General features: G+C 34.8%; 1 protein-coding gene across 13 annotated transcripts in view; it reads left to right on the forward strand.

The window, feature by feature from the left end:
• MLLT10 (MLLT10 histone lysine methyltransferase DOT1L cofactor) overlaps positions 1-16,422 on the forward strand; it is a 234,949-nt gene that overhangs the window by 161,356 nt on the left and 57,171 nt on the right. For 7 of the 13 annotated variants that reach the window (XR_006219669.1, XM_042991194.1, XM_042991193.1 and 4 more), the window contains 4 exons: positions 777-1,029; positions 4,353-4,922; positions 12,203-12,247; positions 13,086-13,118. Coding sequence is in view for 12 of the 13 variants with exons in the window: in XM_042991194.1 (XP_042847128.1) it covers positions 777-1,029; positions 4,353-4,922; positions 12,203-12,247; positions 13,086-13,118 (901 nt within the window). In the remaining variant the exon portion in view is untranslated. The remainder of the gene's footprint in view (positions 1-776; positions 1,030-4,352; positions 4,923-12,202; positions 12,248-13,085; positions 13,119-16,422) is intronic. The other 6 variants (XM_042991195.1, XM_042991198.1, XM_042991197.1 and 3 more) reach the window with 4 other exon arrangements.

The following is a 16,422-nucleotide window of genomic DNA, read 5'->3' on the forward strand; positions in this document are numbered from 1 at the left end:
TTTTTTTTAAATGTTTATTTTCGGGGAGGTGGGGAGGAGGGACAGAGAGATGGAGAGAAAGAATCCCAAGTAGGCTCCATGCTCAGTGCAGAACCCCATGCCAGGCACATTCCTATGACCTTGAGATCATGACCTGAGCTAAAATTAAGAGTTGGACGCTTCACTGACTAAGCTACCCAGGCGCCCCAATACTTTTAATTTTTAAAAATCTTAACTGCAAAGTATAACAGTTCCTTCATCTTAATACTTGGAAGAAATGGTTTGTTTTAAAGGCTTTAATCTTTCTGTTTTGGAAGGTAGCCTTCACCTGAATTAAAGATTCTTGCTCTGACCTGTGCTGAAGCCTTATAATCTCATGGATCTACTCCTCTAATGAATTTGTAGCACTTTATTTCTCGCTCATTGTTGCCTTTGTGCTGAACGTTAAAGCTGATGGTAATTTCATGACTAGGAAGTAGTTTTTTCTTATTGAAAATTGTGTTGCTTGAGAAGCAAGTACCTTCAATACTAAAACTGTGTTGCTGAAGAACTATAACTAATATGTACTTTAACTTATTGTTGCAATGTATAAATATTTGCAATAGACTAAAATAATTGTTTTCATGTGATTTTCTTAGGTGGTCTCACTTACTTTATAACTGAAACTTTAATATGTTTATCTTAGAAGCTGAACAATTATTTATTATTATTAATATGCCTCCCCCTCCGCCCACCTATAGCTAAAATCTAATCCGCTCTTTTTTTCTTTCAACTTCCTTTCTCAATCAAAATGTTAGACTTATACAAGCACTAGCAGCAACTCTATATCTGGATCATTGAAGCGTTTGGAAGATACTGCAGCTCGATTTACAAATGCAAACTTCCAGGAAGTCTCTGCGCACACAACTAGTGGAAAAGATGTTTCAGAGGCTAGAGGGTCAGAGGGAAAAGGGAAGAAATCTTCAGCTCACAGCTCAGGTCAAAGGGGAAGAAAGCCTGGTGGCCGAAATCCAGGAACGACTGTGTCAGCAGCTAGTCCTTTCCAGCAAGGTATTAATTATGATGTTTTAGTTAACATAATTGTTCTTGCGATGATCAGTAGCAGTTAAGTTTTGTAAAATAATTTATTTTTTCTTTATAACTAATGGATAATTGGAGATTATTTTACGAATAGTTGCTGTAGTGAGATTACTTAAGACTAGTCTTCCTTGTTAAAATGTTTCTGGGACCTTTTATGTTATGACATGTGCTTCCAAAGCTGAATTGTAAATTTTAATGTTTAAATAGATGTGGAATAAAGTTTAAGTTTGGGGAGAAAAAAGAATAAAAGCTGGAGTTTTCCTTTCTGCTCTATAGAACAGTCTTTGTTTTTAATAAATTGTTATCATTTATCTTTCCTAATTAAACACTAGAATAGTTAAAGCATATATTTTTAGTAAATAAACAAATACTGCGTAATTTGTAGGGAATCTAAATAGTTCTCAGAAAATAATAGCTGTTGATTATTAATGCATTTATTATAAAGTTTGAAGTTTAAAGTAGAATTTTGCTAAGTTTACATATTCTTTTAGTAAGGCTACTATAACAAGATGCCCATTTAATTTTGAATTTTAGTTTAACAACATTATTTTTCAGTATGTCTCAAAGAAATGCATGGAAAATATTTATACTGAAAAAATAATCTGTTCCTTAACTAAAATTCAAAATTAACTGGGCATGCTGTATTCTATACGATAACCCTATTTTATGGAGAACAGAATAACGCAGCTAAACTTTACAATCCATTAACCCTATGTTCTAGGTTTTTATCTTGTGTTAATCTTTAAGAATTTTTTTTTAATGTTTGTTTATTTTTGAGAGAGAGAGAAGGCGCGCACGCGCGCAAGCAGGGGAGGGGCAGAGAGAGAGGGAGACACAGAATCCGAAGCAGGCTCCAGGCTCTGCGCTGTCAGCACAGAGCCCAGCGCGGGGCTCGAACCCATGAGCAATGAGATCATGACCTGAGATGAAGTTGGATGCCTAAGTGACTGAGTGACCCAGGCGCCCCTATTTTGTGTTAATTTTTAACTTGAACATAAATATTTTGAGAAATATAAATGTTAAAAACTGTTGGAGATAAATGTATTAGTGAAGTGTACAATATATATACCTCCTTCCCCCAGTTTTTTGCCCCCTAGGAATAAACGAGAGGGGACAAGTTGTCTTTTTCTTTACTTTCAGCTTTTGCTGTTAATAAAAATTTGAATATGTAGAGAGACGGCTAAGTGCTGATCTTTCATTAAAAAGTTTATATATTTTAAAGTAAATTATTTTGGGCTTCAGGATTTTCAAGTCCTAGATTTTTTTTTTTTTAATTTTTGCCTTATATTACAAAAAAAATCAGACAAGTAGAAAAAGAAATAAAATGCCAAACCTGCTGTTTTAGTTTAATACATTTACTTTATATTTGTTGTTATTTTTATTCCACTGTGGGAAATAAGTAGTAAAACCTTAATTATTTTTAATGTAACTATTTACATTTTGAATGTGATATTAGCGAATTCAGTTATCTCTTTTCTATAATTAAGACCTTATTTTCCACTGTTAAAAATTGCATTTTTTGGTTTTTAATCTTTGAAGTACTAATCCATTTAGAAAAGAAACACCTCATTTTCTTGAAGTTTATAATGTTGAAGAGTCTTTTCCTGCCTCTGTTGAGACATGGTAGAATGATGTTATGTTTTCATATCTGAGGTAATATTCAATAAAAGTTTTAAAAGTTGAAATTTAAAGATAGGGTATTTAAGATGCTTGGTTTTATTTTTTTCATTGTGGGCAATATGTGAATTTTAGAAAATATATGTTAAAGTATTGCATATACTAAATGTTTGAAAGTATTTGCTACACTGTAGTGAGCTTTTAACACCAGCTGTAAAAACAAAAATGTGTGGAAAAAAGACAGATGGTGACAGATCAGAATGGATAATAAAGAATTTCTTTATAGTTGCTAATTAAGTGGCAAATTAGTTATCCTTAAATGATTGATGTAATGTAAATGGCTTCTTAATATGTATGTTTTTCTATACAGATATAACTTGAAAATGCTCACATAGGTACAAATAATTTTGTAAGTGAATAAAATGGATATTCTCTTCAAAGAGTTAAATTTTAGACCTATTAATGTTCTTCCTTTATAAGCCATTTCAGAAGAGCTTAAGATTTAAAATTCAAAACCTTGAAACTTTAGTTAAAAAGAAATTCTTTCTTGTGTGTGGGGGAAAATACTGTTGTAAATATTTAGGTGGATTTATGTGTGATTATATTTTAATGTGCTCTGCAATAAAATTTAACCCTTAGCTTGAAATTTCCCTTCCATTCTGATGCAACACTTTATTTTGAGCTTTTGTTTTTAAGACATTAATTAAAATATGATACAGTGTAAGTTTTATGAAACGTATTAGATGTGTGGTCACAACTGAGTCTGGTGAGCCTAGAGACAGTTTGGTGAATTGGGATGGTGGACCAAACTATTGTTTCATCCCAGCCATATTGTTTTTCTGCCAAGTAACTAAGAACCTTTATCTTACAGTGGCATAGTGGGCTACTAATGTTCTTTAAAGAGTGAGGAGAGAAAAAGCAGTTGTGAAAGGGATTCCTTAGGGTGCCTCTCTTATGATTTTACTTTCATAAAAGCAATCGCACAGTGTTAGTGGCTGATTTCTTTATGCAGCTGCAGAGGAAGTGGACTGGGAGAATGTAAGGTACATAGATTAGGGTTCCATGTGATCATTATTATTTTATCAAATCCATGTTTTGGTGGGGTAGATTAACTGAATGGCAATACTCACTAACACTGTCTTGAAGTTAAAACTCGGAACTTAAAATCTAAGCCACGTCTTTTGGTTCTGGGTGTGTGTTGGGAACATTTAAATCTTCAGTAATTGAAAAAGAGGAAGTTCTCCCAGTTATTCAGATTAACAGTAGTAGTCTTGTCAAACTCTCTTTGAGAATTGCTGTTCTTCAGTCCTTCCTCCAGCATACACAGGTATTTGGGGAAACACTGAGGAATGTTGCCATAGCAAAAGGTAGGTCGAATAAAGCACATCTTTTGTCTTGGTCACTGTAGAAGTAATAGCTTACAATTTAAGAGTTAATACTCAGTTTAATAACTATGAAATGACATATTTTTTAAAGAAAGTTTTATAGATAAACTTGATTTCATAATCACCTTTTTTAAACTCTACTTTGTTACATAGTGTTGTCCTAAGTTTTATAGTTAGTTTTTTCTTCTCCATCTCTTTTTGATGATTGTATCATTTCTATTGCTCATGGGAACTTTTGCATCCAATTTTTTTCTTTTCCTATCCCCCCCCCCCTTTTTTATTTTACTACAGGCAGTTTTTCAGGAACTCCAGGCAGTGTAAAATCATCTTCGGGAAGTTCAGTACAGTCTCCCCAGGATTTCTTGAGCTTTACAGACTCAGATCTGCGTAATGACAGTTATACTCACTCCCAACAGTCATCATCAACCAAAGATGTACATAAAGGAGAGTCTGGAAGCCAGGAAGGGGGGGTAAATAGTTTTAGTTCCATAATGGGTCTCCCTTCGACCTCAGCTGTTATTTCACAGCCTAAAAGCTTTGAAAATTCACCTGGAGATTTGGGTAATTCCAGCCTTCCTACAGCAGGATATAAACGGGCTCAAACTTCTGGCATAGAAGAAGAAACTGTAAAGGAAAAGAAAAGAAAAGGAAGTAAACAAAGTAAGCATGGGCCTGGTAGACCTAAAGGAAACAAAAATCAAGAGAATGTTTCTCATCTCTCAGTTTCTTCTGCTTCACCAACATCATCGGTAGCATCAGCTGCAGGAAGTGTAACCAGCTCTAGTCTTCAGAAATCTCCTACCTTGCTCAGGAATGGAAGTTTACAAAGTCTTAGTGTTGGCTCGTCTCCAGTTGGTTCAGGTAGGGATTTGCCCCCCCCCCCCTTTTTTTTTTTTACTTATGCCCCCGTCCCCTTTCTTGTACCCCAAAAGGGAAATTAAGCTATTATTATGTTAATACTTTGAGTTGCTGAATGACATTTACTTGTCTGAATGAAAAGAAAATTGTGTCATGTAAGATCTTAGACAGTTCGGTATTTGGACAAGATGTTTGGCACTAATCTGATAGTTTGCTTAACTAAAAACAGGCTGAATATTTATTGGTCATTCAGTTCTTATGAAATACCTGGAATTAATTTCCCATTTTTGTTTTTGCTTTACCTGCAAGTATTTTAAAACCAACTCAGAATTCACAATTGAGGTGTGAGAGTTTTGCATAGTTTTGCACTGTTTTTGATTGGTGCTTGTGTTGGGGCTTCCGTTCTCTAAAGTTTACATTGTTTTAGTTTTCTCAGTTCCTCACACAAATTCTACTTGAAGTACTCCGTCTGGAATATTTTTTAATCAGTAATAAATGATTTGAAAAATGGACTTTAACAGTCATATTTTATTTCAGGAGATACCTGAAATGATTTATGTTCATTTTGTTTTCAAGTATGTTTAGCAGTTTTTTTTTTTTTTTTTTTACCATTGACTTTACTATAGTATGAATGAATTTTATATATGTTGTTACATCATTGGGATGCCTCTTTAACCTATACTTTGCATTATGAATATTTTCAGTTCTTACAGATTTTAAGGTTCATGTTTTTAGACACAAACTTAACAGTTTAGATATTACCTGAATGCCAACATCTGTCTTTTAAATTGTTCTGGAATTTGAGGTAAATGGGAATTTGCTCCCATTCTAAGGGAGTAAAGAGCATATGTAAAGGTCAGAAGTGAAAATTATTAACTATAAGTATCATTTGTGCTAGGGTCTGTTAATGCTTTATGTTTATTATCTTGTTTAATCCCTACACAAGTTTTACAAAATATGGGCTATTTATTTGCCCCTTTTACAGCTGATAATCCCAAGGCTTAGATAGGTAAAATAAATTGCCCAAGATCACAACGGACAATTTCTTTCTTTCCGTTTTTCTTAGCCAGCTTCATTGCCACAGTGGATCTGTTTGTTTTTGAGGAATGAGTAGAAACTGTGACAGGATTGTTTCATTAGAAGCATTAAGGATGGATTTAGAGCATGATTTCTCAATCTTGGCACTGTTGACATTTTGGCCGGGACAATTCCTTACTGTGCAGTCCTGTCCTGTGCATTGGTAGGGCACTTATCAGGATCCCCAGCCTCTACCCACTAGATGCCAGTAGCATCCAAAATTCCCCTTCACCCCTCGGTAGTGACAATCAAAAAATGTTGGGGGAAGGGTGCAAAATCTAAACCCACTATTTTAGAGGGGAATAATTCAAATTGTAATGAGAAATAAATCCATTGAAAAAATTTATATTTTATTTTTATATTTTTATATAAAAATCTGAATATACATTTTATTTATATGTGTTCTTTTAGACCAAAGGGTTTAGCAACTAGGATTAACCCCTAGTCACAACAAAATAAATTTAGACAATTTACTTAAAAAATTGAGTTCATACTCATTTTTTAGCAAGAGACATAAGTAATCAGGTGAATAACTTACTAAGAAAATTAAGCCTGAATTTGCTTTTGTGAAGAGATCCTCACTGATTTCCTATATACATAGAAGCATAGTCTGAATATTACTGCATTTCAGAAATTGCATTGATTCGAATAGATGCTGTTTGAAATACACATCCTCAAGTTAATGGAGTTAAATCTTGATTTACATCTCTGAAAAGATTTTCCTGTTACAGATTTAGGGAGATTTTAGCCATGGGAGATTGTGTTCTTTTCACAATAATTACTTTCTGAGGGCAATGTTTGTGGTATATCTATAGGAGAAAAGCATGAATTTGTGTCTTTTTAACCTCACCGTTAGGTAAAGAAATTTAGGGAGAAACTCCCATAAATATCATTTCATTAAAGTAAATGATGTAAATTTAGACTTGCCAAGATTTTTTTTTTCTTAAAATTGTGTTTAAAAATAACTGAAGATTTATGTTTTGTTAAAGCTATAATCATGGACTAAGATTACTTAAAATGATTTGAGATAATATATCCTTAGTATACATTTTAATAAAAGTTTTATGACTAGATCAGAGCATACCCTTATTGATAAGCTCACTACTAAAAAGTCTATTCCTTACTTAGAAGAACCTGGCTAAATACCATGGATATTTAGGAATTATGCCCTCTAAATCATAAGTTAAGAATTGTTAACCGCTGTTGACACATAGTATGTACTACACAGTGTCTTTTTGTTTTCTTTTTGTTTTTCAATGTTTATTTTTTTGAGAAAGAGAGAAACAGAGTGAGAGAGGAGCCAAAAATTTGAGCCAATAATTTCACTTGCAAAGTTGAATGTCTTACTAGTATGAAAATGCTAAATTTTCTTTGAACTAATTTTAGATTGAGAAGTTAGTAGTTTTGTAGTTTTAAAACCGGGAAAATTTTTTTCCCATATAAGTAAGTAGGAGGGAGAAATGTATACTGTATACTGTGTTATCCAGAATTGTTTTTGCATGATGACCTTTTCAAAAGATTTGTTTGCTTTCACGACAAGTGGATAATTTAGTAATGATGAAGGTGACCTTTGTAAGCACTTGTTGGCTATGATGTTAGACTATAACACGCTCTATATAATCGTAGCTTCGTGAGGCAAGGGGGTCTGTTTGTCATGTTCATCGCTGTCTCCTCACTGCCAGCACAGTGCTTTGTATATAATAGATTGTAAACATATTTTTTTAAAAACGAATGAATACTATTAGTAATTACCAAGAACATGTCATGTGGTTAGTAGTACCTGTGTGATTTTTAACTTCTAAGTGTTTATAGCCAGGTTGCAAGTGAAATTATTTATTTATTTATCATATAGTATTACAGACCAGTTTAGGATGTGTTAATTAAGTTGGAAAAGACCATAGAGAAGTTGGGATTTGAATTACACTTCGGAGTAGGCAGAGAAACGCCCACAGCAGTATCAGAAAAGAAAGTAAAGTTGTATTTGAAGGATAAACCTAATTGAAACAAGAAACTTGTGTTTGTGGGATAGGTGGAGGTAATGTGGACTAAGTAGGACAGGATGAGTTTGTGGGAAGTTGAAGGTCAGGCGGAAGAAATCCATCTTCCAGGCTGGTCTTAGAATAGACATCCTGGACTTAATTCTGGCAACTTACTGTTAAAAGAACTTCATTGACAGAAAAAAATACATTGCTTCCATCAGCTTGCAGTAATCGTTAATGTCCTGTATTTGAAAGCACCTAACAGTTTCCAAAGAACTCTTAATTAGTATCTTACTTGTTCCTAAGAACAACCTTGTGAAATAGGGCAGCTGCTATTATCATTGTTGTATGTTCTCTGATTTTACCACAACTAGGATATATAGCAGAAGTAGAATCAGATCCTTGTAATGTGATTGTCTTAAAATTGTTAGAAGCATTGACTTAATAGTAATCAAAGTTTTATCATGACATATTCAAATTATAGTAGCATGTATGTAGCAAAATATTTCTTCTAGGAACTTCAGATCCTGTCAGAGTAGAAATCCAGAAAATATCTGTAAGCTCCTTGTCTGATCAAGGGTTTTTGGATTGTAAGATTTTTATTATAAGTTGAAGTACATCTTGATAAGTGATTTACTGTTATAGTGACTTGTACAAAATGGGAAATCAGTGTGTTGTTTTAAGTGGCTACTAAAGGTTGTAAACTTGGGTGTATAGATTATGTTAAGCTTTTTTTTTTTTTTTAATGTTTTTATTTTATTTTTGAGAGAGACAGACACTGTGAGTGGGGGGAGGGGCAGAGAGAGGAGGAGACACACCATCTGAAGCAGGCTTCAGGCTCTGAGCTGTCAGCAGAGACCCCGATGCAGGGCTGGAACTCACGCAGGGCTGGAACTCACGGACAGTGAGGTCATGACCTGAGGCTGAAGTCGGACACCCAGGTGCCCCTGTGTTAACCTTTTTTTTTCCTATACGTATTCTAGACAAGTAGAGCTTTTGAAACATTGAAAATTAATACAGCATTTGGAAAAGTTGACCTGTTGTATTTGTCCTTTTTTCCTATTTATCTTAACCACATTACAAGAGTTTGTGATTTACTAAAGTGAAAGTTAACATTTTTTTCTTCATAAAAGTTAACATCTTATTTGAGAAAATTCTGGTTTTCATTAAATGATAAGTAGTTGATGGTTTAGCGTCAACTTATTTTCTTTGAGCATCCTTTCAAAGTTTCTCTGTTTTTTTATTTTATTTTTGAATTGTATTTATTTTTAAAGTTTATTTATTTATTTTGAGAGAGAGAGCAGGAGCAGAGGAGGGGCAGAGAGAGAGAATCCCAAGCAGGCACCACGCTGTCCATGGAAAGCCTGATGCAGGGCTTGAACTCATGAACTGTGAGATCATGACCTGAGCCGAAACCAAGAGTTGGTCACTTAACTGACCTAGCCACCCGGGTGCCCCATCCCCCCTGTTTTTAAAAATCTTAGTCTCTAGTTCTTTAATATAATGCTGCCATAGCTTTGCAAGTTAAGGTACTTGAAATCTATTTTAGTGATGGAATTCTTTAGTGGTGATAAATGCTGTAAAAGGAGATTCTAGGAAGGCAGTTGTTTGATTCTGACCTTGAGTACTTAGTCATGAAGTCTTGAGGTTTCATGGAGATGAGTTATTAATATGAATAGATCACTTTAAGAGAAGTTTGTTCTTGTGGCGCCTGTGTGGCTCAGTCAGGTAAGCGGACGACTTTGGCTCAGGTCAAGATCTTGCGGTTCACGAGTTTGAGCCCCATGTCCGGCTTTGTGCTGACAGCTCAGAGCCTGGAGCCTGCTTCGGATTCTGTGTCTCCTTCTCCCTCTGCCCCTCCCCCACTCACGCTCTGTCTGTCTCTCAAAAATTAATCAATAAATAAAACATTAACAAATTTTAAAAGAAAAAAGAAGTTTGTTCTGACTTCTACTGAAAAGTGAAGGTTATGAAAGTTTAACTTGAGCCCATGTAACTATGAATGGGTTTGTGTTCAATATATGCTTATTTATGTTATATCCTACTTAGGTTAATAAAATGAAATTGAGAAGTCTTTTCCTGGTAAAATGTTTTAATTAGGAATAGTCTGATTCTGTAAACAAATAAGGGAATCATAAAGATACAAGTAATTAATAAATTCACAAGAGTAGACTTAACAGTTATTGAACATACTTCAAACCCATCTTAATGACTCAAGTTCATGGTTTTATATATATTGATTATGTTGGGTCATAAACGAAAATCATAGGATATTGGATGCTGCTAAGACCAGAATATACCTTGAAATTTGCTTCCTCAGAAAATCCTCTGATTTTTGTTTTCGTCTTTGATGATTTGAAAATTTGCTGGCCCTGTACTATGTAGGTCTTTTTGCAAAAGTACCAGATCAAAGGCCAGAATAGCCATATTCTGTTTATCCCCCCCCCCCCCCGAGAAAATCCTTTTGGTATTATGAGTGTCCTTTGGTTCTTTTTCTGCACCATTCCAGACAACTACCATTTCTCTATAATGTACCATTTCAATCTTTTCAGTAGCCCTCACTCTCTTTTTTTAAATCTCACTTGAATTTGTTAGTGAGCATTAAAGATGGCAAATTCTTCCACCGTGTCTCAGTTTTTCAGTATCATCTGGAAAGGACTTCATTAAACTCATCAGAAGTTTGGTTTTTCAACTGTAGCTAATGTGAAGGTTTTTTTCCTTTTTTAAAAAAACATTAGAACGATTAAAAGTGAGTGCTTGCTTGCCTCTGCCTTGCTTTGTCTTTCTTATTTCAAGTTATTTGGAGGGTGCCCATGATTGGACTTGACTTCTGAGATATGCATATGTGTAGATGTGTGAGTGATGGTTGCCTAGAAGGCTCTGTTGTACACATGATTCCTAGAAGTCATATTTTTGGTTAAGTAATTCCAGAGAATTTCCAGATATTCTTCTTTTAAAAAAAGCCCAACTGTGTTAGCCACAGAGGAATACCTGTTGTTTCCCTGGTTAGCAGGCCAGGTCCTTTGGGTCACAGACTTAGTCCTGTGTCAGTTAGCTTTTCCTTTGGAATGCCATACAGAAATTTATTTTTCATTTTCTCAGGAGCTTTTGCTTTTAGCAGTGTTTTATTGCCTTATGTCATCCTCTGCTTGTTCTCTTCATTTGGGTGGAGCAGAAGAATAAGAGTGATGGCTTATTCATTCATTATCGCCATCAAAAATGAAAGAAAGGTACAAGAAAGTAAGCTGGGTGTAGTTTGACAAGTTTTATATTAAAATCATAGATTTCTGCTCATATATAAACTAATTTTTTGTACTTGAATTGTAATGTCCAATTGACCACAGAATTCAGATGTTTTTGACAAATTGTTCTCGTCTAATGAATTATATAAAACACATTAGTTTATCACATTGCTGACTATACTCCCTCTTATTATGAATCCATTTTTTCTTCCACGCTTGTTTCACAGATTAATTTGTAAGCCCTTATGTCTTTTCCTCTTTTTTTTTTAAAAGGTTTTTTAATGTTGGGACGCCTAGGTGGCTCATTTGGTTAAGCGTCCGACTTTGGCTCAGGTCATGATCACAAGGTTTGTGAATTCAAGCCCGGTGTCAGGCTTTGTGCTAACAGCTCAGAGCCTGGGGCCTGCTTTGGATTCTGTGTCTCCCTCTTTCTCTCTGCTCATCCCATGCTCATGCTCTCTCTCTCTCTGTATCTCAATAATAAATAAACATTTAAAAATTCTAAAAAAATTGTTTTTAATGTTTATTTATCTTAGAGAGAGAGACAGAGACGGAGTGTGAGTGGGGGAGGGGCAGAGAGAGACAGAGACACAGAATCAGATACAGGCTCCAGGCTCTAACCTGTCAGCACAGAGCCCGACATGGGGCTCAAACCCGCGAACCGTGAGATCATGACCTTACCCTAAATTGGCCAACTGAGCCAGCCAGGCGCCCCTTTTCCTCATTCTTTGTATACACATGCACATGTACACATTCCCGCACTATCCCATCAAAGAGTTGTGAGAATTCCATCATGTTTGGTCCTTCTTCCCATCACATTATCACATGCCAGATACTGGTTTATAATTTCTATTCCCACACTTCTGTTTGCCTTTCTCAGCTAGACTTTGAGGTGAATGTTTCCTTGTTTTTCTGGCCTATTTTCGTTTTCTACCCTCGAATCACTGGCAACTTCTCCTGATTCCTTTCTCCTCCCTCCCAACAGAAATTTCCATGCAGTATCGGCATGATGGAGCTTGTCCAACAGCTAGTAAGTTGTCGAACTGGGTTGGTAACCCAGGCTTTTTGACTTCTACTTTAGTGTTTTTTTTCCTATTATATAATGCCACCCCTGAACCTCTTAAGTTTTAATTTTCCATAATGCAGTTGGTTCTTAATTGGGTTTTTTTTCTCCTACAGAGATATCTTAACTTGCTGCTTGTCTTGTGGTCAGGATCCATATTAGTCCAATTGTGACCAAATTTTAAGTATTGTTGGCTTTTTAATATGGTGTTTCTTGTGACTTCTGTTCCCTGTTGAAGTAATATTTTTAGAATTTCGTTCCCACTAATCTTAATGTTAATATAATTTTTTAATATTTGTATGTTGATATTAGAATTCTTGCTTTGACCTCTATATATGTCGAGACTATTATACTGAAGTCTAGGAAATGAGAATTTTTGATTGGGTTAGATGATAAAATGAAGTTTTTCTTTACAATAAATACTGCTGAGTGTAGAATTTGTTGTGATCGATTTACCTTTACAGAATTGAATCCTACAGATACTTTAGCAAGAAAGACATTACATAGACTATGAAACATCTTTTTAAAAGTAATTTTATATATGTATTAAGAAAATTTGTCACTATTATGACAATATATCTAACATATTAAATTTATTAGGTGACAATAAATTGACAAATGAAATACAATATTTAGAAATTTATACCATATAAAAACTGAGCCAAGCTTACAGTTTTAATGATTCAAACAATGATACATGATACTTACTGAGATTTTATTATACTGTTTCAGTCTATGCCTATGTATTTCTTTTGTGTGTTTGAGAATGATCTTAACCTGAAGTCCTTTTTTCCTTACTTAAAAGCTTTCTCAGAGTTGCTGAATGCAATACACAATGGTAAGTTTTATTAGAATCTTCTCTAGTGGTTCATTTATCACAAAGGTTGCCTTTTATAGAGAACCCGGGTTGAAAGCTTGCATGTTCTATTGATACAATGAAACCCAGCTCTGCAGTGAGGCAATTGTTCAGCCCCTCAGTGAGAACTTTCTGTAGATTGCCTACAGGAGGATGCTAGGTCAATATAGTTCATCAGTTTCGCTTTTATTGTCTCTCTGGAAGGCAAAATGATAATAGTGTTGTTCTAACTTTATGAAACTCTTTTTTTTCTATTTTTGTAAATAGTTTTTCTAGTTCTTTTGAGCTCTCTTGTGGCAGTGCAGTTAGTAATTGGTACTTAGGTCAAGAATTAGCTCCTTCTTCCACAACTTGAAATGTGAATTTTGTTTTTGGGATTTAAAAAAGTTACTGTGTAGAATACTTTTACTGCATTGCCCCTATATTTTATATACTGAATAAATGGAAGATAACCTTTTAAATGATGCTTAATTTGGAACCAGGTTTTTACAGGGGAGTTGCATCTTCTGCAGAGTTGGGTTCTAAAATCAGGACATGAGGCAAATGCTAGCTTTTTTCAATATTGCAGTGTAATTATAATGAGAGTCACGTTTGCAGTAATGTTTGAGTGATTCTTCGGTTTTGAAGAAAATGTGGTGTTCAAAAAAACTCTTTTGAATCTAGTGTCCTTTTTGTTGCTTGTTTTCAGTTATTAACTGACGTAACTTACCTGCTCAAGATAGTTTATGTAATTCTAAGAGGTTTTTGAGCACATTTTTATTAACTTCATGAAATCTTGCATATTTTGATAATGTAGTTTAATTTGCAAGTCGCTTTGTGTTGTATTTGGAGTATATTGTCAGATGTTTACAAATCTATAGCAAGAAACCAGTGGCATGATGAAAAGGCATGGACACTTGTGTTGATTCTGAGGGTTGGGGTGGTCAGGATGGGAAACCCATTTTACAAATGATCATTTTATTAATGAGTATCTTTATTTATAATCTTTGCTGCCCTGTGTAACCGGAATTGCAGACTCTCAGTGAATTCTCCAGATAACATGGAACTCTTGAACTTTAGGTATCTAGAGGAAAAAGGGATTGGAAGCATTCCTGAAAATAAACTAAATATGTTACTATTCTTTGGTAGGGAAGCATAAAAACAGAAGAGGTTTAACATCTTTTTCAGTTTGCATAAATTTGGCTGTCTAATTTTGGAATATTAGAGTTTTAGAGACATAAAGAAAGTTTGAAAAGCGTATACTTGGAATAATAAGAAAGTAGATTTTGTGGGGAGCGATTGTGAATGAATTGTCACATAAATCCTTTGCCATTGTTGGCCAACAAAGTACTGGAATATGTCAATTTAATGGGACAGTTGTCATGTTTTTCTCTATAGGTGAATGAAATTAATGTCCTGGGATTAATAGAATGAACACAGGTTTTCTTTAAAATTTTGTGTTTCTTTAAAAGATTGTGTTTGAGAGAGAACACTGTGGTAGTATAGTCAGATATTTGTGTGTTCTTAGTCACATAATTTTGAAACATGAAATAAATAATGTTTTTTTTTATATCTTCCTTTATTTTATTTTATATCTAGAAGTTTGTACCTCTTGACCTCCTTCACCCCTTTTGCCTCCTCTCTTGCTTCTGTTTACCTAAGCAACCACCAGTCTGTTTTCTATATTCATGAGCCTGGAGTATTTTGGATTTTGTTTTGTTTTAGATTCCATATTTGAGATCATATAGTATTTATCTTTTTCTTTTCTATCTGACTTAACTTCACTTGGCATAATGCCATTAAGGTCCATCACTTTGTCACAAATGGCAAAATTTTGTTCATTTTTATAGCTAAATAATATTCTGTCGTATGTATATATAGCACATTTTCATTACTGTTCACCCATTGATGGACATTTAGGTTGTTTCCACGTCTTGGCTATTTGTAAATAATGTTGCAGTGAACATGGGGTGCACGTATTTTCTCAAATTAGTGTTTTCATTTTCTTTGGATAAATATCCAGAAGTGGAATTACTGGATATATGTTCAACTTTTAATTTTTTGAAGAACTTCAAACTTTTCCATAGTGGCTCCACCATTTTACATTCCCACCAACAGTACACAAGGGTTCCCTTTTCTCCGCATCCTATGATTTCTTAACTTTTTGATAATAGCAGTTCTGACAGATATGAGGTGATGTCTTTTGGCCACCTCTACATTGTCTTTGGAAAAATATCCATCAAAACCAGATGGTTTGAGGATTTTTTTGTTATTGAATTATATGAGGTTTTTAAAGTATGTTTTGGGGGTGCCTGGTGGCTCAGTCGGTTGAACGGCACACTCTTGATTTTGGCTCAAGTCACGACTGTAAGGTGGTAAGATTGAGCCCCATGCTGGGTTCCATGCTGATTGTGGAATCTGCTTAAGATTCATTCATTCACTCTCTCTCTCTCCCTCCCTCCCTCCCTCCCTCCCTCCCTCCCTCCTTTTCTTCCTTCCTTTTTCGCTTTCTCTTCCTCCCTCCCTCTTTCACTTTCTTTTAGTTCCTCCCTCCCTCCCTCCCACCCTCTCTTCCTCTGCCCCCTCCCTCCCACCGTCTGTCTCTCTCTCTCTCTCTCTCTCTCTCTCTCTCTCTCTCAAAAAAAACAAACCAACAATACATGGATATTATCAGACGTATGATTTGCAAATATTTTCTCCCATTCAGTGCACTGCCTTTTTATTTTGTTAATGGTTTCCTTTGCTGTGCAGTGCCATTTTAGTTTGATGTACTTGAGGGGTTTTTTTGGCTTTGGTCAAATCCAGAATATCATAATTCATGTTAAGGAGCTTACCGCCTATGTTTTCTTCTAGAAGTTTTATGGCTCAGGGTCTTATATTCAAGTCTGCAATCCATTTTGAGTTAATTTTTGTGTACAGTGTAAGGTAGTGGACCAATTTCATTCTTTTGCATGTAGTTCAGTTTTCCCAGCATCATTTATCAGAGACTGTCCTTTCCCCATTGTATATTCTTGGCTCCTTGTAAATAACTTGACTCTACATGCATGTGTTTTTTTCCTGGGCTTTCCATTGTGTTCATTGATCTGTGTGTCTGTTCTTATGCTGATATCATATTGTTTTGATTGTTATGGCTTTGTAATGTAGTTTGAAATCAGGGAGCATGAAGGATCCAGCTTTGTTCTTTGTTCTCAAAATTGTTTTGGCTATTCAAGGTCTTTTGTGGTTTCATACAAATTTGGGGTTTATTCTACTTTTGTGAAATACTATTAGAATTTTGATAGGGGATTGCACTGAATCTGTAGAGTGC

The sequence above is a fragment of the Panthera tigris genome, chromosome B4 (assembly GCF_018350195.1).
Source record: "Panthera tigris isolate Pti1 chromosome B4, P.tigris_Pti1_mat1.1, whole genome shotgun sequence".
Lineage (NCBI taxonomy): Eukaryota > Metazoa > Chordata > Mammalia > Carnivora > Felidae > Panthera > Panthera tigris.